Source organism: Porites lutea, chromosome 1 (genome assembly GCF_958299795.1).
Source record: "Porites lutea chromosome 1, jaPorLute2.1, whole genome shotgun sequence".
Classification (NCBI taxonomy): domain Eukaryota; kingdom Metazoa; phylum Cnidaria; class Anthozoa; order Scleractinia; family Poritidae; genus Porites; species Porites lutea.
Window position 1 is genome coordinate 8,212,733 of NC_133201.1, and position 27,145 is coordinate 8,239,877.

The 27,145-nt window shown below is 40.6% G+C and overlaps 1 protein-coding gene across 3 annotated transcripts; it reads left to right on the forward strand.

The window, feature by feature from the left end:
• The first annotated feature begins 567 nt into the window (after nucleotides 1–567).
• LOC140944095 (uncharacterized) lies at nucleotides 568–26,783 on the forward strand. Of its 3 annotated transcripts, none has more exons than XM_073393219.1 (25): nucleotides 568–715; nucleotides 6,496–6,735; nucleotides 8,835–9,137; nucleotides 10,202–10,317; nucleotides 10,895–11,146; nucleotides 11,596–11,737; nucleotides 11,970–12,055; nucleotides 12,880–12,976; nucleotides 13,459–13,818; nucleotides 13,990–14,120; nucleotides 14,580–15,222; nucleotides 15,573–16,279; nucleotides 16,825–17,056; nucleotides 17,721–17,782; nucleotides 18,253–18,733; nucleotides 19,404–19,688; nucleotides 19,960–20,174; nucleotides 20,541–20,905; nucleotides 21,208–21,498; nucleotides 21,654–21,847; nucleotides 22,004–22,228; nucleotides 22,607–22,852; nucleotides 23,387–23,556; nucleotides 23,932–24,073; nucleotides 25,070–26,783. In XM_073393219.1, exons 1-25 carry the CDS (start codon nucleotides 602–604, stop codon nucleotides 25,469–25,471), a joined length of 6,501 nt encoding a protein of 2,166 aa, XP_073249320.1. In that variant the 5' UTR covers nucleotides 568–601; the 3' UTR covers nucleotides 25,472–26,783. The 3 variants fall into 3 exon arrangements, with proteins under 3 accessions (XP_073249320.1, XP_073249334.1, XP_073249327.1); XM_073393233.1 differs by lacking the exon at nucleotides 568–715 and adding an exon at nucleotides 4,236–4,307; XM_073393226.1 differs by lacking the exon at nucleotides 568–715 and adding an exon at nucleotides 5,990–6,302.
• The last annotated feature ends 362 nt before the right edge of the window (nucleotides 26,784–27,145 follow it).

Genomic DNA, 27,145 nt, shown 5'->3' on the forward strand with positions numbered 1-27,145 from the left:
CTTTCTCCGAGCGCAAGTCAACGGATGTGGTGGATCAGGTGGATGGTACCTTGATCCCACTGATCTCAGCCTTGAAGTGGTGACAAAGATGCACTTAGAAGTTGTTTCTTATTTTTTGGCTAAGCTTGCAACAACAGGGTAATCTTGCGCAACGCAGGCAAGCCGTGCGTCTGGTGCAACCCGGGTTCGAATATGGGCGCGTATAAATGCAATATGCGCGCACAAGTCTATGACCCTTTAATATTGGTCAATGTGCCAATGAACAAAGAGCCTTTTTCCTCCAGTTTACAACTCTATAGCCTCCAATGATCAATCTATTTGCACTAAGTCGTTATTTGTTTACCCAAGCCGTCTGGTCTCAGAAAAATCTACCATTCGTATGCATACGCAATCCAATTTGGCATTGTTTAAAAGGGGTCTCGTAATAACCGTGCACAATGCGATCATGATTACGTTGATCCAGTTAACAATAGCATTGACTTCCTAGCCAATCAAATGCTACCTACATCGCGTCTCTCGTCTGGGCAGATCATGTTGAAAGTAACTTACACGGCTGTGTAACTAGGAGGGAGTCGCGAAGCTTGAAAGACGAAAAGTCGAAATGGAAGACCCTTTGCTCGCGAAAAACGACGAAGGAGATTTTGATACTTTGAAAAACAGTGGTTCCGAGGCAGAAGATGATATTGGCTATCACTCAATTGGACGAAACATCAAGGTATTTTTTTCCCAAATTTTAGCTTGGTCGTCAGTTTAACAGCTGATCTGATCGGGCGCGGAGCACCGGCTTGCAAAAGACTAAACCAAAGTAACGGTCACTGCTTTAAATGGCATCGAAAAAGTAATGCATCTTTTACTGTCAGTGTTTAATATGCATCGGATAATTAAGAGTTCCATGAAAAAAATGGTGACTCAAGAACTTTTATTTATGAAGTTAAACCTGCAAGATTCCAGACACCTGACAGCTACATTTACAATCAGGTGAGCTTTCATGGATTGACTCATGAAGTTCAGTTTGTAACATGCCTCGAAAACTCCCCACTAAACAATGGTTAGTCACCAAACTTGTGTCTCATTGCCGTTATATTGCTTGCCTTGAACAATTTTCTCCCCTCAGTTCGTAAGGTATACATTTAGTCAACTATCATTGGAAAAATAAATATTTTGCTATGATCACTCATAATCAACCCTTTTTAAATAATAGTATAGCTGGCGCTTCTCTCTTCATTCTCGGCTGATATACGAACAGATCTGCTTTGTAAGAGGAAGAAATCTGACTTTTTCTTTGCCTATGCAGAGTGCAAAATCCATTAACAGCTTTGTACTTTAATGTTTAGTTTTGTCAATTTGCTTTGCCTGTAGCATAGATCACTGGATTGTCATCTTGATGCGGGTTGCCATGTCACTACGGAAGGGTTTAAGTTATTTTGCGATCGAAACGATCATTTTTCTTTCTACGATCGCGGGCGATCATGATTTGTCGAGAGCCAATACATCGGCTACAGAAACTGAAAACTTCGTACAAAACTCTGGGTAGGGAGTGTTTACTTTTGCAATGACGACCTGATCAGGTTTAAAGGCAATCACCGGATGTACTTAGCAGTCAGTTGACGGTAAACTTTAAACAGCGTCTGAACTTTACATAACAAAAGGCTTTAAATCCAGGGAGTAACAAAATTCAATGCTTGAGATAAATGGTATGAATTTGCTTTGCAAGTCAGAGCAAAACTAAGCACGGCTTCAGTTTCTCTCGATACATCCTTTTGTAGTTATTCGACGAATTTTCAACCCAATTTTCACAGTATCTAACGCAACAGAAAATTACATCGATAACTTGCAAACCGGGCAATGGCTTCAAAAAAGGTAATTTATTATATTCGATGCGTTTTATTTCTGTAGAACAATCAACTGACACGCAAGGCGTATGTTTCTTGTTTTTATCTGAAAACATTCCCTTTCCGACTATCATCGAGTAAAAGTCCACTATATGTCTTTCCAGACAGTGGCAGAGGGAGAGAGCGTTACTTACTCATCATTACAATTCGCCGGATAAAGAGAAAAAGTCCACCTTATAAGCCAGTCATTGTAATTATTATTCATTCATCACAAGACTGCACCAGTTCCTTCACCTGCAGCAGCCAGCTTTGTTGTTGATTGGATAAGAAATTTGCACTTCTTTGCAGAACAATAATATCACCTTTTTAGTTTATGAAGACCAATGCGACGCCACGGCCCCATATTGCTGTTTTGCGCCAGTAATCAGTTTTAGGCTGTTGGATGGAGGGGAGGTACGATTCCTTGCACGCAATTGTTAAAGTCTCTTTTGCGGTGATTAGCTTACCAAACTTGCTATGGCTAACACTCCGGGATTAAAAATCTTTTGTCAAAATTACGGATTTGACCAAGATTGCATTCTTGATAATCTGCTCTTTCACAATATTTTTTTGGCAAAATGAAGGAAAATGGGTCCTTGTCTAAAAGAATTGAATATTATAATTTTACTCCTTTACGATGACATCACTCGCTTTTTGAGTTCCTTGAGGGGTCATTTGCGTTAACCTTCGATTACAGGGCAGACATGCATCTGAAAGCTGCGAAAAACTGAGTGCAGTGTGAAAAATGCCTTGAAGAATGTTCCAAAACTTTCAGTCACATTACAAATGAAAAAAGGCCAACTGATCTGATTCTGATAGTAATTAAAAGTAAATGACAGATTTTTTAACCTTAGGTGTTTTGAGAATCAGCTCTGGCCTGTTGTTGATGATGAATAAGCGAGCGATAAATCAATATATTTATTTACCTGTCGTAGTAGGCTCCTGCGTTACTAAATATCACAGTTCTTCAATGGGACGAGCTAGAGAACCTTATTTTTAAAGTTAAATTCAGTTTATGCCTCTAAAGAGTTTATAAAAGTTTAACAGTTCTGAATAGCACAGAAAAATAAACATGCACCATAAAAAAAAAAAAAAAATTCAGTGCAGTGAAACAAAAAACTATAATACTAACAACTTTATTTTTTTTTTCCGTTGCTTAAGTCAAGTGGAAGGTGTATTGCTTTCATCACGATAATGTTCAATTTACTTTGTTTGATGGGCTTTATTTACGAAGCTGGCTTCTCTCTTGTTTGACGAAACCGAGTAGTATTATTTATGATGATGATGACGATGATGATGATGATGGTGGTGGTGGTGGTGGTTATGAACAGTGAGAGGGAATTCAAAATTAATGATAATGATGACAATCTGCTTTTAAGGGAAGTTTTTAACGGTCAGTAGTTCTCTATTTATTTACTCTATTTCTCTCCGATTTTAATAACTGTACTTTGTAACAGCAACAATTGCAATAACAAAAACTGAAAAGAGACAGGACGTACGTGGCTATCATTAGAATAGTATATGAAAAAAAAATAGAAAGAAAAAGGCACAAATCCCAAACGATTTTGCAAAAAACCCACAACGCAAACAAAACATATACCCGCGTTGAATTAAACGATGATTGTCACAAAACTGAAGCTTTTTTTGGCTTCTTCTTGAATCCTGAGCCGAGAAGAGAGATTCAGTAATCGGTTCAAGTAGCTAGTATTTTCTTGTTTTCTAGTTTTGGCGCATTTCCTATTTTCTAAATTTCCATCAGCTGGAATTGAAGTTTCATTGCCGTGTCCTGGAAGGAAAATACTGATATATCCCCATTGCCATTTTGATAGATCTTAACTTTTGAGTAAATTTATCACTTCTTTATTCCCACGTACTCACCTATAACGCAGGTCTATCTCTTGATTTTCTTTTGATTATATAAGCTTCCAAATGGCCCTACATTGTGTACAAACGCCAAAGAGACTAGGTCATGAGTCAGCGGTCGATCTGCTCTTTTCCAAAGAAGACTTACTTAACCATCCTAAAACTTTTCATACCCAGTGCAACAGTTTTTATAACAGTATAGAGTAGAAATGATAATATTTATTACAATGAACAATAAAGGACTGACAAATGTAAGGAAAACCGAGGATGCATGCACAGTTTGATATTAAAGTTTATGGTAATCTCGTAGACGCAAACTAAATTAAACATCCTCTGATGTTCTTTAACCTTGGCAAACATAAAGGATCGTTTGTCCATACTTATGGTGTTACTTTTGACAGGGTTTAATCAAATTTGAATAGGAATTAATCCGTCGCCATAGAAATGGGCATCGAGTCGCGTTCCTTGCAGATTTAATTATGCTTGTAGTGATTTGCACTCTTGTTTTGAGACAGTTTTTGGTTTGTCGCGAAAGCAAAAGGGTCGGAAAATTGTCTTCGATTATTTTTTAGGGTAAGTTTAATAATTCTCTTTAAATCGTTTTCATTTTTAGGGTGATAACTCGAAACTCTGAATCAAAATTGTTCAAGGGCTTGATTGAATATAGCGAGCAGTTAAACCGGATTATGCTAATTTCACTCATACATTTTCAACCTTGCATCAGAGGTAGTTTTGGGATTGTCCATTATTATTTCTGCTCGATGAAGATTGCAAGAATTTACCGTAGATCAGTTTCTTCCGAAAATTGGCTTGGTCTCCTAATCGACTCCTCTCTTGAGTAGGGACTATATTTCAGACAGCTGCACCAGCGTTGCCTTATAAAGCTTCCTGTACTTAACAATAATTCAGCTGAAAATCTATGATATCTTCGGCTTTTAATTTTTTTTAGGGAAGATTTCTGACGTGGTTTCTTGCCTACCTTTCAAGGCGCCCCGTCGACAAGAGTAAAGTAACGCTGATTTGGCAAGATTCTAAAGTGGTTGTATAGAAAAAAAGACAACCCTTTCTTTTATGCGGAGCTTATTTGTCCAAATCCCAGCCTGGATATTCTTTTCTAGAAGAATGTCTAGGTTGTGTATTTTTTCATATGGCTGTTTTCGGACCTTAGGCCAAAGTGTATCAATCTGGGCGTCCAGGAGGCTTCCGCGGTCTGTACATTACGCCCACATCTGTACTCGAGCTCCGCTTTTAAGCGTGCAAAATAACAACATATAAAAGTTCCTTGAAGACTGATTAGGCGTAGAAAATCATACATGGCTCATGATGCGATGAGCGATTTTATTTTTTTCGAGTGAACAAAATAATTCAAGATAGGTTCAATATGGCTTTGAGTTTATTGTAGATCATTTCCTGACTCACGATCGCCACAGGTCATATTGATTAGCAATTGCCATTGAATGGGCATGGTTTTCAGTTCTGAAATAACCTTAGGCACTTTGAAACTTGTACATGTTTCGCGTTCAGTTCGTTCTTGATTGTTCATTACAGAAGCGGCGCATTAAAATTTGCTTTCAAGCAATTTGCGGCTTTTAATTGCCCTTTTGTAAAGAAACAATAGATTGGGCTGTATCCCAATTAATTTATTAATTACTTGGATGAACTAACAACGATAATTCATTAGTTAATGATTCAGATGATTGCAGTGATAGGAAGAAATCTTGAAGAGGCTTAGATTTAATCCTTCGTGGCATCTTGTACAGGCGTGTCGAAGTTCTTTAACTTTTCTTGCTTAAATCCTCTTGATACAAAATGTGTTTGCGAAAACTAGTATACGCTTCCTACACGCATTTAGACGTTAATTACTCGTTTTGGAGATTAAGGAATGCAGCGTCCATCGATTCTAGTGTTGACAAGCTCAAAGAAACGCAAATTAGGACTGCCAAGGCCTTTCCAAAGAATTTCATCTCGTCTTTAACCCATTTTTTGGCGAAATCGCTTTCTCCAAAATGATACCTTTGTATAGGGCTTTTGATTCCATGATATGTACTATTGTTTCAAATGGAAAACAGAATTCCGAGTTGATCTTATCCACAATAGAGTTTCTGTAATATTTACACTTTAGCGCGCTCTCCTTTCACTAGGTGGCGCGAAACAATCACCTATCCCACCTCAGCATAGCGTCGCCATAGCAACTGCCACTGGCCGAGAGCGTGGCGTCGCTTCAGAAGGACTAGAACCAGTGCATGAGACACTTTAGTTTACGTTAGCTTCAACCAGTGAGGAAAGCGAAAGATTAGCGGAAAGACTTAGAAAGATTACAACACTTTGGGTTGGCTTTTAGCTAGAGCTTTGAGGCTTTTGAATTCACCTCGATTCTAGCTCGTCACGTCGGGATTTGGTTGCGTTTCGAGAAGTCCTACTCGTCGAAGCGCGAAATTTCGGCCGGTAGTCTTTGAAAATTGACTCCAGCCCGTGAGTAATCGTAGATGTGTGAGCATGAGCTATTACGAAGGAAGAAGTTCAATTTTAGGTGGTTCGCCCGAGCCCGGTCTTAGCTCTGTCATTAAGGTAAATCATAGATCTAGCTACAATTTTAGACAGAACGAAGAAAGGCTAATTTTCTTATTTAGTTCTGGAACGTGTCCGACTCGATCGCTCGTTCGATGTAGTGATCCCAACTGCTCCGTAAACTGTTGCTATGACCGTTATCATAGTGTGAATTTGATCAAAATTTTTGACAGCTTTGGCTTTCTTTCCACAGAGATTAGAGGACCAGCATTTGAACGGCGATCCCGGAACGAAAAGTCCAACTGTTCCCACAAAGATTCGCGACATTGTCACAAAATCAATTTCCCCTGTCGATTCCAAGATGGCTTCCTCGGGATTTGGTGATGAATCGCGAATGTTACAATCGGAGGTCAGCCGACTTGAAGATTTACTCGCAGCTACAAGAGCAGAGAGGGATGAAATTGGCTCTAAATACATGGCCGTTAGTGATAAGGTACGGAAGACCAGTTAACTGTGATATTTACTTATTTATAAGGTCCAATAGTTGCAAGGTCATTTGTAAATTTCAACAACAAACTCAGCCTCCCGTTACAAATTCCGGGGAGTGATAATGTGAAATTACATATAAAATTTAATCCAATCTACCTAAAAAGGGTAATTCTTGCAATTGATTATTATTTCTCAGCCCTTTAGATTCCTGTTTGCAAAAAGGTTCCGTGTAAAGCTCTCAAAGGTTTTTGTTGAGACGTTGAATTTTGTAACTTGAGAATTGAGCGAAAGCTTCAATTAAGTTATGAAATTGGTCATGCTGCTTTGCGAGAGGTTAAAACCCACCCCCTTCCGCGACAGCCCTTTAAATTTTCAATAACTTGTAAGTTTAGAATTGAACACTTTCCAGGGACGCTCAAATCTTGAATATTTTAGTATGTTTACATTCGCTTCCTTTGTTGACATGTCAGAGAAAAGTCAATGACCATTCTATCCTTGTCAAAATCAGCATCGATAAATTTGTTTTTCACTAAATTCGAGGAAAATGATGAAATCAGGAAGGCAATGCTATAGTTATAGAGCTATATTGTTGCATGGCAATGCAAATGGATGGTTATAATGTATAATTCATATACTCTGTTGTCAGCAGGTTTTCTTGACTTATTTGCAAGCACTTCCCAGCTTTTAATTCATTTGTAATATTAAGTTTCCCTTATTCAAACCAAATATTATTTTAGTCTTTTTTCATTATTTTCCTTTTCACGAAATTGAGTGCAGAATTTTAGCAACCCCATTTAGCTGATAACAAGTTTTTCCACTTGTTTTATAATACACGAAAATGTGAGGGACACAGTTCTTGATATCATTTTGGGGATTTTTGACATCTAAATCTGCAAAATTGAGATAATAGCTTCCAAGATGAGATACCTTAATAGTGTAGGTTGTTTTGCTAAAAGTTATATCAGCTTTGGTGAAAAAGCAATTTTCCAGCAATAAATTATGCATGGAGTTTAATTTGTATTCTTTGTGGTGGAAGATATGATTATCGTAACTTGTTAATAAGGTGATATGAAAATCTCATTGTTGTTTTATAGTGTAGTAGCTCAGGAACTGCAATTAGTCTTCGTTGCATTTCCAGTTTAATAACTACCAGTATATTGTGATTACTTAGATTAGGCTGGGTATAAGCTGAAGTGATTTATCAACAACAGACATTGTATTTCTTTGTCTTGAAATCATTGAAAGTGGCATTCACATGGAAATATCCAGCTTTAAACAATATTGCATTGTGAAAGTAAGGCAAATGAGGCTCTTGAGTTACGAATAAAGGATATTTCAGTTGTTAGCACAAGTATTAAAAAAGGGCCATATTACAAACTCTCTCTGCATTTTGCCAAAAAACTGCTCAGTATGTTAAAAAGAGGCTCATACTGTCTGGTTTCATTGTCATGGGGGTCATATTTAAGTCAGGTGATATTGTGGTAGGCATTTCTACAACTATTATTAGACAAAAAATATTGCATTAACAAAACAGTAGGTCTGGGTACCTGCACCATAATTAACACATAAATTTTAATCATGAAGATGCAGTTAGATTTTAAAGTTAGGCTAGTGTTGAACACTTTCAAGGCTAGGGTCAGAAGTGGCTATTGTGAGGTTGCACAGGAAACAGAAATTAAATCGGCTTTCCAAAACAGTCCTGCCATGCAATTCAATGCAACTTTGACCCAGCTACCTTTTACACTGTACCTGATTGGCTTTATTCTAAGGTAATGAGACATCAAGAAAGGAGGTGCACGTGAGGCTGAAACTGGTGCAATGCATAACCTTGACAACCCTGAGAGTGACACCCATTCAGGCGCCGTCACACTGCTAACCAGTAGAACTTAACATTACTTACCACATATATACCAGGGGGGGGGGAAGGGTTGGGAGCAAAAAAACACTTTTAAAGCACAAGCCACAATAGCAAGGAAACAAAAATGTAATAGCCTAAGGACACCCTTTATATCTCTACTTAAGACATCTCAAGTTTAAATCAACTTAAGTTAATTTAGCCATGTTTAAACTAAACAGTTAACTGTTGTGCGAACGTTCTTTCAGTTGGAGCATTACATCAAAGGTGGAACAAGCCCAACCAGTGGAGGGTACACAAGTGGCTTTGGAGCTGGTGACCAATCAGTGGATGGTAACGTTGTCCAACAGGTTGCTTACCTCAAGAACAAGCTTGAGGAAGAACATACGAACTACAAGCGCAAGCTTCAGGCATATCAGGATGGCCAACAGAGACAAGCACAGTTAATTCAAAAGCTGCAACAAAAGGTTTTGCAGTACAAACGCAAGTGTGGCGAGTTAGAAAATTCTGTGAATGAGTCAAAAAGCTCTGAGGAGGATGCAAAGAAAAAGGTGTGTTACTATCATAGGGAATTCTGTGTTAGAGGCAGCTTGAACCTTTTTAAGACGGGACTTTTACCGCATTACCATACAGCTTTTAGTGGATATTAATATAGTAGCTTTTCTGTGTTAGTACATTTAATAATGTAGGTTCAGTAGATGTACATGTACATGTACCCATGTAAATGACCAGACCAAATAAATCCAGGGAGTTTTTTTCATAGTCAAAAAGGAAAGTGATGTGAAAGGGATCATTGCCAATGTTGTGATCATCCCCATTGCAGAGTTCATCTCCTACTGTCTCCTACTGTAATAGTTACTTTCTATTCCTAACCTTGTCCCCTCCCCTCCCCTCCCCCCCCCCCTTAGCTTTCCCTTTGTTGCTCTACTCCTGTTCTCTCTTAACCTGTTAATTGAGTGATGTCTTTGACCTGGTGGAGGGGGGGGGGGGTTGTGGGGGGGAAGGGAGGGCTGTTCTCATTGCTGTGCTCCTAGGAAAATTGAAGGGAGCCCAGTGCTCCGAGCCTGCAAAATCTAGGGTGCCCAGCATGTGATTTGTATGAAAAAAATTAAGATTTTCTAGTCACCCGAGAACAATTATTTGGTGCCAGACGCCACTGGGCTCTGCTAAAGCCAGCCCTGGTCCTACATGTAATGCAGTAATTGCATGTTCATACAGTCAAAACCATGAACAATGGTCACCCTTAGGAAATGGACAGGTGACATATACATACAGGGTGATTGCTATATACAGGCAAGGTTTCAGCCAGAAGGGTGTCCAGCCATCCCATGGGCACCCATTTTTGGAAGAAATACAAGAAAAATTCACTTAATCTCTCACAATTGTATGGGGTAACGTGCCTTCTGGATGGCCAGTTTTCAATGTCTGGCTAAAAAGCTGTTTACAGGGCCATTATTATGCAGGTAGGACTGTACCAGGCAACTTAAAATCACATTCAATTGACAGACCTGGGTTTGGGCCTGTACAGTTACATGAGTGTAAATTTGCATCCTGCTCATGTAATTTTAACTAAGATGGGACTTGTGTTACATCTGACTTGCACTTTGTCTTGTAGCTTGAAAGTGCAACAGTGACACTGAAAGAGCAAGAAGCCAGGCTGAAGGAAACAGAAGATGAACATTCTAGTGATCTGGAGAACTCTCTGATCAGACTTGAAGAAGAACAACAAAGGTGAACTGTCATGATTTATTTATTACTCATACATGTAGGTGTTAATGACCAAGGAGGAAATTACAAATAAACAGCTTATGTAGCAGTTTTGGATGCTGTAGTACAATGTAGTTACATGTACCATAGTAGAACTCTGCTAACAAAAGTCCTGAGAGAAATGTAAAAGAGTTTAACTTAATGGGGTTTGGAGTTAGCAGGAGAAAATGTACTGCAATTGAGACATAGGGAAAGTAAAAAATTAGTAATCATCTGAGTTAAAATTATCGGTGTTGTTTTGTGCCAGACGAATATACTTTGATGCTGTCTGAGTTTATAACAAGTGGCTAGTGTTTCATAGTCTGTAAAGCAATATGTAAATTGTATGCAGGGTTGTCAAAAGTAGCCGGCTGCTGGTGAAAATCGCCACCTACTTGGTTAGTATCCGCTGGCTACTCTGCTTGGCATTTCTTTGCAGATGACGTTTTTTAAATAAAATATCCCTGGACTAGCCGCTTACTTTCAGAACTCAGCCATCTACTTCAAACTTTTCTGACAACCCTGTGTATGTACATGACTTGTTTCTCTGTTGCGCCAACAGAAGTGCCAGCCTTCAACATGTCAACAATATGCTGCGAGAACAGTTAGAACAAGCAACATCAGCCAATCAACAGCTAACTCTTGATATCCAAAAACTGACAGCTGATTGGAACAAAGCAAGAGAAGAGCTTGATGCCCGAGATGAGGAGGAGCAGGCGTACTTTGCTAATGAGCATGTGCGACTGATGGACATGTGGAAGGCAATGAACAACTTCAGGCGTCAATTCAATGAGATGAAATCTGCGACACAGAGGTGTGCCTTCGTTAGAATTAGAATAAATAACTCATTTGAATGTCATCATCATAATAATTACCATAACATTAATGATGTCATCAGCTCTCTTGTTCTGTCCCCTTGGCCTTCACACTTGATAACCGTTTATTCAGTCTGCTTGAATAGTAAATTCACCCCCGAATCTGTGAGCTTGCCCGCCCAAATTTATTATTTGTTCTAATGGGGTATTAAAGAAACTGTGCTTTCAAAATGTGCACTTTGCAATTAAAGCACAGTAGTGGATGAGTTCTTCCTCTACACCTGAGCTGTTTTGACAGCACTTACACCACTCCTTAATTCTTTGAACTTATAAGTTACATGTATTTTATTCATGCTATCATTCACACATAAAATATTGTCTCTAATATATTTTTGGTATGAAATTTATTACTGTTTGCAAAGGACTAAGTGGTATTCCATGTCTTTAGGGACCTGTCTAGTGTAAGAGCAGAGGTTACCAAGTCTGTCCGTGTTGTGCAAGGTGCCTGCATGGACTTGGACAAAAACCTTCGAGGCATGGATGCAAATACCCAGAGTGCACTGGAAGATGAGAGGGCTCGACGTCAGAAGGTAACGCTACAGAAGCTCTTGATTTCCCCATTTTTTTATTGGCTAGGCTTATCACCTCTGACTTGCAGTGGTATTTTCTGGTTGTTCACAATTCGCTCTTCTCCTATGATACTCCTTGTTTGCCCCCAAAGTTTGTACAACCTCTCTTTTTTTTTTAATTTCCAGCTCTCTTTTAGGTGTGCGCAACTTAACTTAGCTATTCTAATTTCTTACATTGTCTCCTCTCTTATAGACTGAAGAGCAATTGCGTGAAAAAGTTCAGGAGTTTATTGAGCTTCAAAACAAATTTGACCACGAAAAAGCTGATTTAATGGTCAAGTAAGTGAAACGTCAACTAAAGAGCAATCTATTATAAATGTCGTTAACTCAAAACGAGAGTTATTTCTCCCGCCAATCGCTGAAGGAACAGATAATCAAATAAGCCAATCACTTTTCGATGAGAAATTCTCGAAAACGCGTGTGACGAAGTCATGAATGGTTTTGCTTCCCCCAGGACACATGCTGATATTCAAATAAGCCAATCAATTTTCGAAGAAAAATTCCTGTTGCTGGCGCCCAGTGCACGAAAACGCGTGTAACAAAGTCATGATTGGTATTGCCAGTTTGACACAAGCTGATATTAAAATGAGCCAATATTACATCTCCGAGAAACTTTGTGTCAATTAAAAGGGATTTGTAACGAAATTTATCAAAATTCAGACATTAGGAAGTGTAACAAAGTCATGATTGTTTTTGACAGTTTGACACATTAGCTGATATCGGAATGAGCCAATATTACATCTCAAGAACTTGGTGTCAATTAAGAGGGATTTGTAACGAAATTTAACAAAATTCAGACATTAGGACGTGCCACAGTCGATTGAGTGGAACATAAAAAAAACGCTTAATACCTTTAAAAAAGGCATAAATAAACACATCGGTTATAATGGAAGGTACGAAAGGTCACACTTGAAGACTATTATAACAGATGACACTGTCTTTTTAAGGACGTCACTTTTTATCCTAACAGTTTTTCGAACGTCATTTTTTGTTCTTTGTAACGTTTGTTAAAATGCTTGCGAGACCTGTTTGTTTGAGGCGAAGTTGTGATAGTAACTCCGTTGTAACGAAAAACTTATTAATGTACTATCATTTGTAAACAGAGTCAAGGATTTGAAAAATGAAAAGGAAAAGCTGCAGGCCCAGTTGAGCGCCACAGAGGAGACTATGGCTAGTTTACAAAAGAAGATTCATGGCCTGGTGAGTGTTTTGCCTTTCATCTTGGTGTCAGTAAAATCTCGACTAAGGTCCGAACTAATGTTATTGTTTTGCGAACGCAAAGCATTAGCAGAGACTAATCAAGTCAATCAAAGCATGCGCATATAAAAAAAGAAAGCTTGCTTTCTTTAAGTCATAAAACGCATGTTTTTAAAAGACCTAAAGGTCTTCTATGCAACCTGTGTTAACGCCAGTACCTGTAAAAAAATATTTCTGACTATACATGCATTCGGTTAGCATTTCTTTGTAAAAAGCACAGCACGCGTTTATTACAGTGTTTTTGTTACCTTTGATCACATCTCTGATCACAAATCCTAAGTTTTTAAAACAATAACAGCCGATTTGTTGTGAATATGCAAAATGCCTCGGGCCCTTTGAAAAACTGAGCTCTGTAAGTCCACGTCGCGAGTGACGATAGCAATCTCAGCCATAACAACAACGTTTTCCTCATGTTTCAATTTTAGGAAAGTGGTTTTGCAAGACAGTCTGAAGAGTGGGAAAACCAAAGCGAGGCTAGCCTCGCTGCCATGAGGGAAGAAGCAGAAATCCTTCAAAGCACTCTGCGCGAAATCACCCACGCCGTGAAACAGGACGCCGATACCACGTCCAGGCTGCTTGGGTCCCCAGGTGGAGACATCGAGGTTGTAGATGCTGGATTGCTTGATTCAGCCGAGGATGATTTCTTGAGTAAGAGACCTATTTCACCATCCCGCGCCGCTCGCCTGCGGTCTTCATCACCCACTCGTTCCAGATCTCCTGCTCACTCTGACAACGCCCTGGCAACTGTTCATTCAGCCATTCAGAAGAAAAACATGCAAGTTATGGTAAGTCGATATTACAATTGTAGTTTGCGTGACAGGCGTTCGAATTCTGGCGGGTGAGAAGGCAAAGATTTCAGCGTATCAGAAACCGATAAATTTTTTGAAGTGAATACTGTTTTTACCAAAAAAAAAAAGCGTCGAAACATTTTTCTACTTTCCGTATTTTAAACGTAGGAAATGAAGAGCAAGGTGGAGGCTGCTCGAGATTCAGAAAAGAAAACCAAGAAACAACTTGATGACACAGAAAATGAACGAAGAAGACTTGAAAAGGCTCTCTCCAGTGCCCGCGATGAACTGGACTCCACGTACGTATACAGTAGGGATTATTATACGTTTCTGGAAAACTGCCAAACTACCCCTCCCCTAAGCCAATTGTAAGTGAGAAGTAAGTGTTAATGTTGGCTTAGGGGAGGGGTAGGGGGGGGGGAGGTTTCCCACCACACATAGTTACAGGTGAAGGGTGAAATTTGTATTGTCTGCCAAGGTTCTGCTGGCGAAATCTGCGTTTTTAATGCTCTTAGAGCCCATTTTACCAGGAAGCTAAGTTAAAGCTGGTTAACTTGCGACTGCTGCTCTCTTTACGGACACCTCTGGAAGACGAGCTTCTAGAGTTGCTCCCTTCCTTTCTTTACTCAATCCCTTCATTTGACCCCATAAGACTAAAAATTTTGGGAAGTTGTCCAGTGACTGCTATATAGAGATTTGACTGTATTGTGGTCTTGGAGTAAAGGGGTTAACTGGATTGCCATTTTTCTTTGTTTTAGCCGTCAGAAAGTGTCCGAGGTGAATCAAGATCGTGAGCGATTCAAGACGCATTCAGATGTGCTCGGCACTGAGAAGCAGAATCTAGAAAAGCAGCGCCAGTCGATGGGCGAACAGATTGAAGGTATGGGAGCAGAGATTGAAAGGCTGCAGGCCGCAAACACCGAGCTTCAGCGCCAGCGAGATAACCTGGAGGACGATAAAGACGATCTAGGACGTGAGAGAGAGCGATTGGGCAAAGAAGTACTGCGGACCAATCAAGTGATTGAACAACTGGAAACGAAGCAGTCGTCTCTTAAGGAAGAGATTGTCATGCTGAAGGAACAGTTGTCACGTGCCTTGTTGGACAAGGAGGTTCTAGACCAAGAGAAGGCGCATGTTAGCGAGACGCTGTCGAAGTCAGAGCTGCAGAAGGCGGAACTAGAACTGGAGATTAACAAGATGAAGTCAGAAGAGATAGCTCTGCGTGACGCTTTGGTGAAGTTGCAGTCGCTGAACGAAGGGCTTGGGCAGGACAAGATTGAGTTGAACAAGATTATTAAGCAGATGGAGATGGATAAGTCGGCCCTCAGCCAGGATAAGCGAGAGCTGGAAAACGAAAAGAACAGCATTAGGCAGGAACTCATCCGCGTTGAGCAAGAAAAGGTGGGTGAATAAACAAATTTTACGAAGTTTAATATTGTTGACTGGTCGAAAGGAAGGAAACTTAACTACGTTGGCCAGCCTGTAGAAGGGAAAAATGGACTGGGGTTAGTTTTATAACTCTAGCCATTGTTTAATGGACAGATCGCATTAGTCAATTCTATCCCAAGGTACTTCAAATCATTAATAGCATCCCATCATCATCAATAGCATCCCTTTAATTCTTTATACGTGTAACGTGCCATCCCATCATCACTTTGTGAGAATTAAATATAATTGCGCGACACTCTTATTCTGTTTGCGTAGATTTCTTACTTGTTTACTTATTCTCAGTTATTTCTTCTTTCACATAGGTTGACTTAGACACAGAGAAATCAACTCTCGATCAAAACCTTAGCCTACACGAAGCAAGCAGAGAAAAACTCGAACAAGAGGTCATCTCGTCCAACCGAGAAAAAGCCGAACTCAGCGAGGCTCTTAACCAAGTTAGCAGAGAAAGGGATTCCATCTACGATGAGTTGATGACAACCCGCCGTGATGTGGAAAGACAGAGTTCGAACGTAGTACGTTTGGCGAAAGAGAAGGAGGAACTGACGCGAGAAAAATCCAGCTTGCTGGTGCAGGTCAACTCTAGCGAGCGAGAAAACCGTGGCTTAGCCGAGAATATTGCGAGCTTGAAGAGCGAGAAGGAGTCGCTGGAGACAGCTTTGTACGACCTTCAGCAAACCGCTACTAAGCTTGAAGCGCGCAAAGAGGCACTTGAAGCCGAAAATCAAGAACTTCTGCTCGCTAAGGAAGCGTTGACTGTCGACCTACAGCGCGTGCGCAAAGAGAAAGAGATTGAAGAGGCGAAGTTGTTGAAAGACAAGGAGCTGGTCGAGCAGAGACTGGGTCAGACACAGCGTGATGGCGAGGTTGCTTTGAAGAGAATGGAACAAAAACATGAAGAAGAGACAGATAAGTTGAAGCGAGAGAAGGAGAGCACTCTTTTGCAAGCCAATCAGGAAAAAGAGGAAGCCATTTCAATGCTCAAGAATGAAAAGGAAGAGTTAGGGCAAAGGTAGTTTTGAAATTGTTTTTGTGTTTCTTGTTGTCAACTTTGATTTCCCTTATTACGCTGGTTTGTGAGGACCTGAATACTCCTCTCTCTTCGCCTTCTACTTCCAAACCTTCTCTACATTATTTTACTCAAACAAACCCAATAACTAGATGATCGACCACCAATTCTTATCCAGGGGCGCGTTTCTCGAAAGCCCGATAATTAACAGGATCGGAAAGGTGATGTTGTTTATATTCAAAGTCGAGGTTTAAACAGGTTTGCACATGATATAATAAGACTATTAGTTGTTGAAACAAAATGGACTAGTTTGTTAGCTTGGACCCTCGCTTTTATTCTATTGATTGTTATTGATTTCGAGCCCAAACGGTTACCGCGACTTTCGAGAAACGGGCCACAGATCCAAACTGGGCCCTCTTTGTGCAAGTGAGAACGATATTGTATTGTGTAAAGAAAGTTAGAGAAAAGTAGGATGAGAAAGAAGACCCCCTTCGATTAGCTCCGATTGCGTGACAGATTATTTGATTGCGTGGCGTTTACTGTTTCAGACTCGAGCGAGAGAAAGCCATACTTGTGAACGAGGTTGCCTTGGTTCAGAAGGAACGTGACGATCAGTTGTTAATGGCTGAGAATGAGAAGCAAGAGGCACTTCATCTGGCAGCCAATGAGAAAGGCACGCTCCTGGACAAACTGAACAAAGCACATGGCGAGGTGGAAAACGCACACGTTGAAATCGACAGGATTAAGCGTGACGCTTTCAGCCGCGCTGAGCAAGACAAGGTACTCGCAGGGTTCCTTCACCTAGCCTTAGTGGCACACTCTAATGGGTGACCAAGGTCAATTTTCCCTCAACAGTATCAATACATATTTAAGAGAAGAGGTTATGAGAATTAAAGAAATGATCACCTAAGGGAAAATATGTTAGCAAAAAGGTATTTTCTCGTGCTTTGGCGGAGACATTTAGTACAGAAAATTCCAAAAGTCAAAGCGAAAAATCAAAACGAAACGAAAATTTTGTCCGAATCAGCGTTGTGAGGTGACAGGTTTTTGGAATTTTTTTGTACTAAAAGAGAAAATACTTTGATCTCTAAACAGAAGCTCCCAACTAAACTTTCACGGAAATGAATGAAATCAGTTCGGAGAATTTGTGTGTGGAATTTGGGGCTTAAAGTTGTTAAGAATCAGCTTTGGTAAACACTATCGCACGTCCTCTTCGGCGTGAGCTAAACCCCCTTTTGTAGCAATGGCGCTGAAACATCCCGGAGCACTAGTTCAGCGCCATGCCATTGTCCCTTGTTTCTCTTTTCTACACCTTCAGTTTCATTTTTCCCAAATCCTGTCAAACCTAGACTTCCCTGTTGAATTAAATAAATCAAAAACTATCTATTGACTGTTTTGCAAGGTAAGACCTTTCTAATTTTCCTTATTGATATTTTTCTTTTAGGGCGCTATCGCTCAAACCCAAAACGAATTAAGAAATACAAGAAGCAAACTTGAAGACGTCAAGTAAGTAGACTAGCCTTTCTCCCTCAACCGCGGCAGGATCAGCTTAGTCAACAGAGAGATTGACTGCAATGCGGGAGGTCGCGGGTTCGATTCCCCTTACCGGATCAAAACTCAGGGTCGTAACATAACTGAAACATAACTTAACATAACTGAAAAATGAAGGTGCTGTCTTTATAGTGGACCTTCGCGTGGCTCAGATGACCACTTAAAACGGCGTCTCCATTAGGATACTTAGAAATAATTGTGTCGTCAATAAGTAATTGCTTACCAAATACATTGACACTAAAGGGCTTTTTTCCCCTTTCCTCTCCTCCTCCCTCTACTCCTTTGATTCGTCACGGTCTCTCCCCCGGGGAGTGAACTTAGGCAATTGCCAATGTGCTATAATATGCTCATTTTAAAGTGTTGGTTTTAGTCCCAGAAACCCTATAGTGACAACAATTAAATGACGTTCTATTTTCTCTTGTTAGCAAACGTTATCAGGCAGAAGTGGCGGAATTGAAGAACCATATTAAAGACTTGGAGCGTATCAAAGAAAATACTCTGAGGGAGGTCAGCGAGCTTAAACTTCAACTCAAGATGGCCGAAGAAGCTCGCGATGGAGTCCGTCGTGAGCTTATCGATGCTCATCGGAAAATCCGAGAGGGCGAAGAAGCTCGAGAAGTCGCTCGTAAAGAGAATACTGATCTCAAGAGACAACTGAAGGACGAAGAGCGTGAGAAACAAGCGGTACAAGAAACTGCCAATGAGTTGAGAGGAAAGGTGAAGAAATGCGAAGCAGAGAAGACGAATTTAAGAAGGACTCTCGACGAGGCTGGCCAGAAGATCACTTCCCTCGAGGAGACTAAGGCTGCGCTGCAGAAGGAGGCTGGGGAACTGAGAGCGAGTTTGAGAGAGGTGGAAAAGGCGAGGTTAGAGGCGAGACGAGAGCTTCAACAGCTTCATAATCAGGTGAGTGAATGTACACGGAGCTTTTGCAAAAAAATTAAACATTAAAAATAAAATAGATAAATAACTCTCGAAGTAAATAGTACTTTGTAAAAGTACTGCTGAAGAGGTTCTATTTGAATGATTACATCATAAGATTTCATCCACAGAGTCAGAAGTTAGAACTACGTACTAAATAAATAGTATCATATGAAAGTACTGCTGGAGAGGTTTCATTTGAATGGTAACACCATAGGATTTCCTCCACAGACTCAAAAGTTAGAACTACATACAAAATAAATAGTACCATGTGAAAGTACCGCTGAAGAGGTTTCATTTGGATGGTAACACCATAGGATTTCATCCACAGACTTAAAAGTTAGAACTACATACTAAATAAATAGTACCATGTGAAAGTACTGCTGAAGAGGTTTCATTTGGATGGTAACACCATAGGATTTCATCCACAGACTCAAAAGTTAGAACTACATACTAAATAAGTAGTACCATCTGTAAGTACTGCTGAAGAGATTTTATTCACAGATTCCAAAGTGATTACTCACGATATCTCTCACATGAAGAGCTTCCTTGCAGGCTACAGATTGGAGAAGACCCTACACGATTTTCGACATTTACAATCACTCTTTCGAAAATTACATGCTTAACCTCTTGAATTCTTGCGCCTTTCTATTAGGTTAAGATGCTGGATGGCGAGTGTCTAAAGAGCAAGAAAGAAGTGTCTGATCTTAAAGATCAACTCGCGAAGGACGAGCACCTCATCGATGAACTCCGTCAGGATAACTACAACATGAAACAGAAACTCGTCGAGTCTGAAGGCCAGAAAGAAGGCGCCAAACGTGAAATCCAGAACCTCACGCGAAAGCTGACGGAAACGGAGGAAGACAACCGTGTGAGGGAAAAAGATTTTAACGCTGCCTTGGATGAGGCACACCGCGCGGAACAGAAATCCGCAGACAAGGTTAGGAAAAAAAATGTTCAATATACGTTTTCTTTCCGGAGTTGAGCGGCTTAATTATATCTTTATACGTAAACAACCAGCGGAGGCCCAGTCGTGAGTGCCTTGGACTCCGTATCAAGACGTCCGCGATTAGGCCCTGCTGAGATCATTGTCTTGTGCCGGACCGAACTTTTTTCGAGCCCTGGGAAAATATCAATCCTCTGAAAAAACCTGTCACGGATCATTTTTTTCATGATCGAGCCCTCACCTGCTTTGTATGCGCTTTTTGTAGGTGAAAAATTTAGAGAATCTGCTTGAGAACGCAAGTCAAGACAACAGCGACTTGAAACTGAAACTGTCCGGATCAGAAGGACGAATCACTGGTCTAGAGGCACAGTTAGCACGTATGGAAGGATCAAAGAATGACTTGGAGTTTAAGTTAGCCAGTCTACATTCAACTTTGAGGAGGACTCTTGGTATTAAACCACCTGGTGAATTGAGCGGCAGGTACAACGATAAGATTTATGAAATTACAATCAGAGCTGCAAATAACAGTCGACGTCCGACACTTTCAGACGAAGTGATGTCCGGACAGAGCCTAATCACAGACGATTTTCTTTCTTTGTCCTTTCGACAGTGCGCGAAGAGGGCGTGAGCGAAAAAAGAAAGAAAGAAAAAAAGCAGGAGTAAAATAAAAAACAAGAAAAACGTCTGTGAAGAGGCTAACTTTTAGCGTCCATTTTCTCCTTTCCCATCATCACTTTTCTAAAACGTCAAAATTTTTGATCAAAGAAAAAGATTCCCATGTAATTTCCGATGAATTTACATTCCTCCCTAATCAGGTTTCTTACTCATATTTTTGGTCACTTTCAGAACTCCATCTCCGACTCGTGCTCGTAGCCCGAGCCCTCGTCGCCGTATGTTCGGAAGGAGTCGGTCGCGCTCGCCAGAAAAAACCATGGAGGAAACCGTAGATTCAGGTGACCGCTCCCTGTCTCCTAGCAAAAAGATGTCGCCAATCAAATCGATGGAAATGTCTGGAGAGATCGATCCCGAGACTGTGCGCTCTGCTCTGCGAGATTTTGCCCAGAGTATGAAAGAAGCTGAGCGGGAACGAGACGAGGCGATGTCGAAAGCGAATAACCTACAGCGAGCTGTTGCGGCCATGGAGGAGGAGAAGGGACACACTGAACAACGATTGCAGGCTCTGCAGAAGTCACTTGGCGAAGCGGAGGAAGGTATGTTGATACAAGTCTTTGATTGATGCTGGGTAGCAAAACGTGATACACGATGATGCAAAAATAAGCGTTGCTTAAAGTGGGTCTTTCAAATATCACCCGTACGGCCGAATGAGGTGTTGTTTGTCGTATGCGATGTGTTTGCGATGAGTAGCTTAATCCCAAATCTAATCGAGTAAATTGTTACTGTCATTGAGAAACGTATATTCCGAGTAAATTTCCCAGTAGAGTTTCAGCAGAGGAGACACTCTTGTCACTTCAAACTACAAGAAAAGCCCTAATTTTTTAATTTTTTGTTGCAGGTCGCCGTGGTGCTGATGGTCGTCTAAGCAGTGCCCAGACTGCTCTCATGCTTCAAGAAGAAACCATCAGGCGCCTGGAACGAGAGCGAAAGGGTCTGAACGAGAAAATCTCGGTATTAGATTCCAGTCTTGCTCAGGCCGAGGGCGAGCGCCGTCAGCTACGGGACAAGGTTGCTCAACTTCAACAAAGCGAGGCGAAGAGCGATCAGGAGAAAGAAGCTATGCGCGCGCAGATCGAGAACGCAGAGTCGAGGCTGACCAAAGTTGAGTTGAGGAAGAGGTCTTTGGAAGGTACGTTTTTTTTCACATGAAACTTAAGAAACTTTTTTTCGCATTAAAATAATTCGCATAGAATTCTTAAATAAAAACTTCATAATTAAATTGTAAGCGGGATCACTACTTAAGGATTTCGTTGCATTATGCTGAGGCTTCCTAGTTTTTTTCAGGTGACATCGAAAGGCTACGAATGCAGTCGGGCGAAAGCGAAGCCGAGAAGCTTGCTCTCCGAGAACGTATCGATCAACTAATGCGATCGCAACAAGAACTGGAGTCACGTGCAACGTCTCTACAGCTCACAGTTGACAGATTAACGCTTGCTCTGGCGAAGACAGAAGAAGAGGAACAAGCTTTTAAAGAAAAGGTATGAAACTTTACTGTGAACGTATTAAAACACAATTGAAAATGAGTTAAAAGGAACACAGTTTTTCAGCACTTCATGTGCGAGGTGTCTAAAGGGTTGTTCACTTTTTTTATTTTGTGGATTATTTAACTCATCGGCTTTTGTCTTGGTTGCTAGGTTACTGAACTGTCACTTAGTTTGAATGACAGCAATGCCACATCTCAATCTTTGCAAGAGAGGCTACAGCAAATGCAGCGTGCGCTTACCAACAGTGAGCATGACCGCAAGATCATGGCAGAAAGACTGGAGGCGCTCAAGGCCGCTCAACAAGATGCAAAGAACAGATACAATGTGCAGCAGGACCGCATGCAGCAGATGAAAAATGAACAGGCTGATTCAGAGGTTTGTTAAGTAGGGTGGTCTCCATTTGCTTTGCTCAAACTCTAAAAGAACTGAAAACTCTAGCCCACCATGCGGACGTTCGTAGGGCTTCTTTACGCGTTCCTTCTTCCTTCTCGTTTTAGCAGACGTTCGTAGTTTTAGTGGTGATATTTGGAAGAAATGGTTAGCGCAGGAAAATCCTTTCCCTTCAACTATTTAATTGAACACAATTAGAAATTTTTACCATATACCAGACGATTGACGTGAGCATGACTAAGTTGTTTTATTGTCAAAGGTAAAGGCTCTCAGAGTGGTAGGGATCGATGGCTCACGCGAAGCTACTCTTGCATCTCCTTTTGATGAAGATTTAAGTTTAAGATTTCCTCTTGGCTTTGTTAGGTTCGACGCATGGAAGTAGAAGGCCAAATACGCCAATTACAGCAGATGTTACAGCAACAGAAGGAAGCCGAAGAAGAACTGGTAGCAAGAATCGGTAAATTACAAGAAGAGAAACGCGAACTTCAAGATCGATTGGCAAGCTTCCAGCGAGGTCTGTCCGGCGCCGAGCAAGAGAAGAGGGAGCTGGAACGAGCGCATGTGCGGTTGGAGAAGGACAAGAAAGCTTTAAGGAACACACTTGATAAGGTACGACTTTTGAAGGTTGAACTCTGCGTTTGTTTTCCTCGTAGCTTATGCAGTTGGAAAGAAAACGTGACAAATTACGTCTTTGGTCGTAGAGAGCCTGGCAAAAACTAACAAGTGAGTCGCAACACTTAAATATTCTTTCCACCGCAATCATGAGGACTGATACCAAGTTTCTAGTAGTGGCTACCTAACAAGGCGCAGTAGAAATAGTGTACGAGGCGGTTTCGTTTTTTCTCTGTTCTAGCCTTTCACTAAAAATCTTTGTGCTGTTTTTAGCGGTCGGTGTTACGCTCATTTCACAAAGGTAACGAGTAGGAATACTGGTACCAGGTCGTAAGCTTTCATGTCAAAACTTATTCACACACGTTTGAATTTCATTTTAACTGACGTGTAACGATGGGAAAAACTTGTATCACTGCATGCAACCTCGTTACTACATTTATAGCTTTTGCCACCCAACTAGCGCCGTAACTTCTTTAATCGATTGTTTGGCTCCGTGCATTTTAAACGATATTTCTTTCATAACGTTGATAGATCGAGCGAGAGAAACTTGAAGCCGAAGAAGTGGGTGCAAGATTGCGTGACGAGCGTGACAAGCTGGACAGGACAAGCAGCTCTTATGAGCAAGATAATCAGGAGTTGCAGAGAACTGTCCATGCTCTACAACAACAGATTGCCGATACTGAGCATGCGCATGCACAAAAGTAAGTGACTCATGTATGCTTCCAGTTGAATGTCATTTTTAAAATTATTTTAATGGACTATGTCACCAAAATATCGCTGTTTTAGGTCGAGTTTGTGCTGAAGTCATCACTTAGTGCCTTTACCATGCGCAAAATGCTTTAAGGCTTGTGAAGAAGCTGCAACAGACAACAGTAAATGATTTCGATACCCAGATATAGTCTGGAATAACAAAAGTTGACCACAATTTTTGGAATTCAGTTGACGCGAAGACATCTTTAAGCGTTTTATAAAGATAGCAAACAGCCTGACATAGCGGCCCTTGTAAATAGTCTAATCGCTTTCATCAGCAGACTTCGTAGTAGGTTCCTTGAAAATCTAATGCTTTGTTAACACAGATTGGTTGAGCTAACAACCCGACACCGACAAGAAGTAGATCTTGAAAGCGAGAGAGCTAAACAATCTCAAAATCAACTGGAGAAAACTCAGTTGGCGCGGGAACGAGCTCATAAACAGAGGGTCAAGGGATTAGAAGAGCAAGTAAGTATGAAATCGCTTGGAAAATGGTCAGAAGAGTTCGAACATTACCGATAATTACGAGCTATGTCGATACCTTTTCATCGTGTTAAAGAAAGTTCCCCTTTGATGGATACTATGGATATGACAAGGAGAATCTTTATTTTTTAGTGTTGTGGAAGAAAATTTTTAAATCCCCGTGATGCTCGTGGCTTTGACATTTCCCGCCGAAAACTAAGTAGATACGACGTCGAGAGGCAAAACTTTTCATTCTACATAAATTGCCAGAAGCACTGAAAACAACACCACAAAACCCGAGTTTTATGCCAACTTTCCGACTTCTAGGTTTCTCATATATGAAAGATCGTTCAGACCTTATTCTTGGCTTGCCTAGTCCTTGTACTGCGTTTTCCCAGTCCTTCTCGGTCAATTCCCTTCGGTGACGCGACCCGAAACTCTTTTGCCTCGCGGAATAATGAGGCCTAGGGACTAGGCAAATTCTTGGCGAAGATTTTTCAATTTCCAGATTCTCGACGTTATGTTTTGAATGGATTCGATTTTCCTGGGATAGCGTGACAGTGAAACTAGAGAGTAGTCTATTTTACAGTTACAAATGTAAATTGGCAGAGGCTGGAGTTCGCCTTGTTTTGATATAACCCTTCTTCCCTTTTTGAGTTAATCAAGTTCTTGGGCTAACTAGTTTGTTTAAGCATAATTTTCATCAGAAAAGGAAGGAGGTTTGTATCAAAAGGTCAATCTCAGCCTCACGTACACTCAGAGGCGAGGGTACGAAGCTCATAACGGTAAAATTGTCTATTCTTGGTTTGCAACTACGTGACATGGCGGCCATGTTGGTTGTCAATACAATAAAAATTATTTTAAAGAATTTACACGAAAATGGAGTTTAGTTCCCAGAGAATAGAAATGTTTTTGTTCTTGACCAACAACATGGCTGCCATGACGTCACGTGCCATTCAGCAACACTCATGGTCATTTGTGCTGTTTTACTTCGCTTATCAGGTTTCAACCTTAAAAGACCAGCTCTCTAAAGAAATACAAAAGAAGCAGTCCTATATAACACGTACTGCGCAGAAATCAGACGAAATCCGTGATCTCAGAGGTAAACTAGAAGACTCGCTTCACACAGTGGCTCGTGACACGATGTATGAGCCTTCGATTCTGGAACGAGAGTCACAGAGACTTGAAGACTCCGTGGATGCGAGCTTCTCAACTTCGCCCATGCGCCGGACTAAGTCTGCCTCGCCTCCAGTCCGATTCCCTTCCGACAAAGTAGCAACAAGCACTCCAGCGTACTCGGGACTGTCGCCATCTCGCCGAACAACTCCGATATCATCGTCGGTGGCTCGTCGTACAACCCCTGGAGTGAGCCCTCTGCGCAAAACTAGGAAGTCAACTACATGAACGTTTTATTTTCAAATTTAGTTCTTAAGCAAGATAATTCCAAGGATTTATTTTTTTGTTTTGGGTAAAGGGAAAATCACTTGTTTTTAACTCATTTTTATGGCTTTAAAAGGCTGTAAGCGGATTTTTCACACTTTTCCTTCTTATATACCATGGGTACCAGAGTTTTTTTCCCCTCGCGTGTGGCGGGATGCCTTGCTGTCGGCCGACACATCTTCGGCCGAAGTCACTTCACGGAATCCGGAAACTGTGTGTGGAAAGTCTCTTGCGCTCAGAGTTCTTTGGGCGCATTTTATTAGTTTTTTGGCTTGGCGTTCTTACTGTGTGTATGCGTGAAAAGTCAGCCTTTTTGCTTGTTGTTCTTACCAATGTTTTACCAGAACGCCCTAAATTTTTTGTTAATGTTCACCAACATTTTCTTGGAATCTTTTGAAAAAAAGTTATTTCTCATATTTAATTTTACTAATTTCATTCGTTTTTAGGTGACTTTGATTGAAAAACAGATAAAGATTTTAAATAGGTAGATTGAAAATCTAATATATTTTAATGCGATTCCCATACCGTGTGTGGTAAATGATTTGAACATCTAGAGAATGCACTACAATAGGTTACGTCATTGTTTACATTTTTCCTCATTAGCGTACTCTTAAACTCATAGAAGCCGTGGCCGTATAAATGCAAAAGTTGAAAGAGCTGATTAAGTTGAGCAATCTGTGCAATTTTTCAGCTCTTTGCAAGCAATATTGAAGGAAATATCAGCCATCAAAAACTGCGAAATTGCTGTGTGACAAAAAAGTTAATGACCCATACATTCTCCGTAAATTTTCGAGTTTTTAGAAGGGAATTTCTCCGAAACCGTTCTGTGTATTGGGCTCAAATTTTCAGAGATAACTCAAACTGTTATACCCTTTCAATATTCAGAGTTTTTATTTTATTATCGTCAACAGTTAGTGATAAGCATTTGTTAACGAGGCAAAAATTGTAAACAAAGATTTGCCTCGGTCGCTTACACTTACCATGTTTGCCGGGGATGTCTTGTAATGGTTTGAAAACAACGTCATGCACAATTCTTGTACGAGGGTTGCGTTACACCCCAAGAGTGACAAGTGAGTGTGGCCGACTTAGATAGTGTTTAAAGAAAACTGATTTTTAATCACGTTTTATTATTTTCAAATAACAGTTTCTTTTTAATCTCAAACGTGCCTATTTATTTGTAACCTTGCTTCGCCAAGGCATCGCACGAATAACTTATTTGATGTAAGTGGCAAAGAGTGATTCTAAATGTAACTTGACAATAAAGTGTTTGAAATAACTTCCTGTCGTTGTTTAGTTTATATCAAGCGGACTTTTAACTGTCTGAGTGTGAACTGAATTTCACCAAAATTTTGCGTTGAATGGCGACCTTCGCCAACCTCGGGGAGAAGGACTCCCCTACTTTTAATTCCTCTAGGCTTCTTCTTCGTTGGTGTCTTCTCGCATGTTCATTTTAAAATAGAGATTTTTTTATTTGCATACTTTGCCACTGATGTATTCAGTGTTTTCGCTAGGCTTTCTAGAGCTAAGTAGAGCATTCGACAAACAGTCAATCTTTCTATTTTGTTATGAAAAGTTTATTTACGTGGTATAAGGGACATTGAAAATCAGTGGTGTAAGGTCTTACTCACTAAGTAGGAA